This window comes from Microtus pennsylvanicus, chromosome X (genome assembly GCF_037038515.1).
Source record: "Microtus pennsylvanicus isolate mMicPen1 chromosome X, mMicPen1.hap1, whole genome shotgun sequence".
NCBI classification, from domain to species: domain Eukaryota; kingdom Metazoa; phylum Chordata; class Mammalia; order Rodentia; family Cricetidae; genus Microtus; species Microtus pennsylvanicus.
The window spans coordinates 126,347,066-126,350,771 of record NC_134601.1 but is presented as its reverse complement, the minus strand read 5'-3'; the positions used below and the strand labels follow the sequence as shown (position 1 = coordinate 126,350,771).

Genomic DNA, 3,706 nt, shown 5'->3' with positions numbered 1-3,706 from the left:
CACTGCCCAATTGAAGCTCTCCAGCCCTTCACAACAGAACCAGGGAACCCAGGAGAGCAGAGCACATCAACAGGCACACAGCCAGATGTCCAGCATTGCCTCAGGCTCCTGGCGGGGGGGAGGTGGGGCCCGGTTAGAAAACAGATCCCTGGAGTGGAGGCATGTAATGGAGGGGGGGAGAGGGTGAGTAAATTGACCCTTTATCCCTTTAGCTAACTGTCTCTTCCCTTTACCCCAACACAGCCATGGATCCAGGCACCAGCACCCAGTATTTCTGCACCACTGAGGCCCAAGGGGAACCCGCAGATGCAGCTGCTGGACAGGAGTTCTGTGACAAGATCGCCAAGACCGAGACTGAAGATTTGACCAAGAAAACACCTGCACAGAAGAGGCAGAGGAACAGATCTTCATCCCTAGCCCAAAGGAACATCGTGGGCCACAGAATCTCTCACAAGTGGAAAGAAGGGGATGGGCCCATCACCCATTGGAGAGGAACGATTCTCGATCAGGTTCCTCTTAATCCCCCTCTCTATCTTGTGAAATACGATGGAATTGATTGCGTCTATGGATTGGAACTTTACCACGATGAAAGAGTGTTGTCCCTTAAAGTGCTCTCTGATATAGTAAAACCATCCCCAGTCCCTGATCCTAACCTTGCTGATATCATAATTGGCAAAGCGGTGGAGCACATATTTGAGGGTGAGCATGGCTCAAAAGATAAATATAGAGGGATGGTTCTGGCCCAAGCTCCTGTCTTTAATGCCTGCTTTTACATTACCTATGCAGATGATCCCATCTTATACATGTACGAGCTTCTGGATGATTATAAAGAGGGCAACCTCCGTATCCTGCCAGAGTACAATGAGATTCCTCGACCAGATTTAAACCTGATATTTAAGGATGGTCTGATAGGCAAGATTGTGGAATATACCCAAGAAGACGGTTCCAAAAGGACCGGCAAGGTGATTGGCAAGGTAGAAGCCAAACCCTCAGTGTACTTCATCAAATTTAACGATGATTTTCATATCCATGTCTATGACTTAGTGAAAAATGTCTAATTGGCAAAGTTATGCCACAACTATTGAAATAAAGTTCTCATTTCTAGACATTCAGTGCCTGTTGCTTTTAAGTGTGTTGGGAGCTCACCATGGGCATATGTTTGCCCTGATGAATACACATTTCTGTGGGTATAGCATGCTGTCTGTAAGCACCTTGCCTTGTGGAAAACACTGGGTGTGATTGCTGGGTGGAGCAGGGAAGGAGGAAACAGCCGTCAATTCAGCCTGTGAGAGAAGGGAGCTAGTATCATCTAAAAATGAAATGGGACTTAGCAGATCTGGCTGGGGAGGGGGGAGGAGGAGAAGGAAATGGAGTTGGGCTGTGGAGGGGGGGACTGCCTAGGGAGAAGTGAAGGGGAGCCAAAGTGTGAGAGAGGATCCCTGTGGGTGAGACAGAGTGAAGGAAGAAACGTGGATTGGGAAGGGCAAGAGGGGTAACAGAGTGAAGCCTTCTGGCACCTTCTGGCTTTCAGAAAACCAAAGGAACTCCTGTAGGAGAATACACACAGCAGTGTGAAGAGGGACACAGGAAGGGTAGGAAAGGTCTGCTGTGCAGGGAGGTCCCTGAGGAGAGCCTCTGGGACTTCAGAGGTCAGGGGGACCCACACATAGGCCATGGTACACTATAGGCTTAACTGGAAGGAGCTTTACAAGAAGAATCGCCTGATACATCTACCTTCTACTGTCTGGTCCTCCATAGTGGCAATGGTCAGCTGTCAAGCAAAACCCCCATGTTAGAGGATCACTGAATGTCCTTTCTAAGGGCCTACTGGGAAAGCAGACACCAATGTCAAGATTCTATCTACATATCAGGATTGTCTGTTTTCAGAGAGTCTGACACAGCCTGAAGCCTAAGCAACTAACGAGAATTCATGGCTAGCTCTGGGCAAAGGGAAAGTACTTTCTTTGGGAAAATGGATCCGTGGTGAATCCAGAAATAGCAGTCCTGATACTGTCCTTCTGCTTGCTGGTATCGTCCTTGTTTCCTGGGGAGATGGGGCATGTGATGGCTGTGCCTCATGTCTCCGTGATATAGAGAGAATGTGGTTGTCCATGATGTCACAGCTGGCTGGCTCCATTCAGTTCCCATGAAAAGGGAAACTGCCCTTTCTTAGGCATCTTATCCTGGTTAGACTCCCTGAAAAGCCTGTAGCAACTGACACCTTCTATGTACCTCCTACCCAAACTAGCTTCCCCTTCCTTTTTATACTCACAGCTACCCCTGATGCAGATGTGTGCACCTCTCTTGTGCAAGAGGGTGGTATAACCTGGGAATGGGGGTAGGGCTTGGGATTGTGGGTTTGCCTAACTAACTCCTTTTGCAGGAAACTGCCCTTTGGAAGGGCTGGGCTCTCTGAGAAGAGGAATTAGGAATGCCAGGAAAGTGTCTCACAACTGTGGAGTTCAGGACATGGGTCTCTGCCCTCCTCTTCTGCTCTCTGTTGTCATTCCCCAACCTTCCAAAGTCCCTCTGAGAACACTGTGTGTGCTCTGCCTCCTCCTTCACCTGTTCCCTCCAAAGAGAACTGTGTTTCTGGTTCATGCTCTGGGGGTCTTCCTAAAGACACGCTTGGAGCAAGCAAGGATCTGACAGACATCGAAAGAAAGCGCTAAACCTCATCGATGCTCATCACCGGGCAAGCGTTGACTTATAGATTGATTGCCTCGAGAATGGCACACGACAAGCACACCTCACAAGGGCAACCTTAGTTGTCTTTCCTACATCATGTGGTTTTTCTGCTGAGACAACACCAGCAGGTCCTCTGGGGAGCACTTCTGCTGTCAGCTTCCATGTTTTGTTGTTTGGTTGTGGTTCTGCTGTGTTCTGCATCTGCTAAGACTTGTGGTTAAGTTCATATCACATAAATGCCCTGGCATAGGACCCATCTACCAACAGGGATACAAGGAAGGAAGGGTTGACCTCATTTTCACCTTGGAAAGCTTTTAGTTGGCCACGCCTCGGTAAAATCTGAGTCATGCCCTGGAAGGAGGTTCATTTGCAGCTTTATGCCTAGAAGCATAGATACTTGTCTGATTTTATATGCTCAGTCACATAGATTGTTTATTTATTTGTTTTATCTTCATCTCTTAAACACTTTGGGTGGGCTGTAACAGGCACTGTATGGGACACAGAGGTCAGGTGAGTGGGTACAGCAGATGACCGGACTTTATCCTCATGGATAATACTTTGTAGTTTTTCAGATGTGTACTTATCCATGTAGTTCATAAATCTATGATAAATATTTTCATATTCATAAGTGATAAGAAAGGACACACCTAGGCCAGGATAGTCAAATGAAGTGTGAAGATTGTGCTCTTTACAGAGAAACAGAGTGGCCAGGAAAGGCTTCCCGGATCCTCTAGGTTCGGAATGAAAACAAAGGTAGTGAGAGTGTGGTCCTTTGGCAGCAGTAATGGAGAACGTGCATTCCAGGTAGAGCGATGACAGATGCTGAAGCTCAGAGAAGACCTGGCACATTTGAGGAGAAGAAGCTGAGATGGCAGCATGATGATGGGGGCTGATGGAGGGAGGTAGAGAACTGTGGGAAGTGATCTCAGAGAAGTCACAAGGGTGACTTTTTTATTAATTAATTAATTTATTTATTTATTTTTTCATTGAAAAAAGAAAGAAAAAAGAACAAGTTTCC

General features: G+C 47.2%; 1 protein-coding gene across 1 annotated transcript; it reads left to right on the top strand.

The window, feature by feature from the left end:
• The first annotated feature begins 245 nt into the window (after positions 1–245).
• LOC142840525 (spindlin-2-like) lies at positions 246–1,058 on the top strand. The gene has a single exon (XM_075957004.1). The coding sequence runs from the start codon at positions 246–248 to the stop codon at positions 1,056–1,058; it is 813 nt and encodes a 270-aa protein (XP_075813119.1).
• Positions 1,059–3,706: the final 2,648 nt, after the last annotated feature.

Bases quoted from the DNA above. Each gene is read 5' to 3' on its own strand.
- LOC142840525 (XM_075957004.1), top strand. From the start codon at position 246: ATGGATCCAGGCACCAGCACCCAGTATTTCTGCACCACTGAGGCCCAA.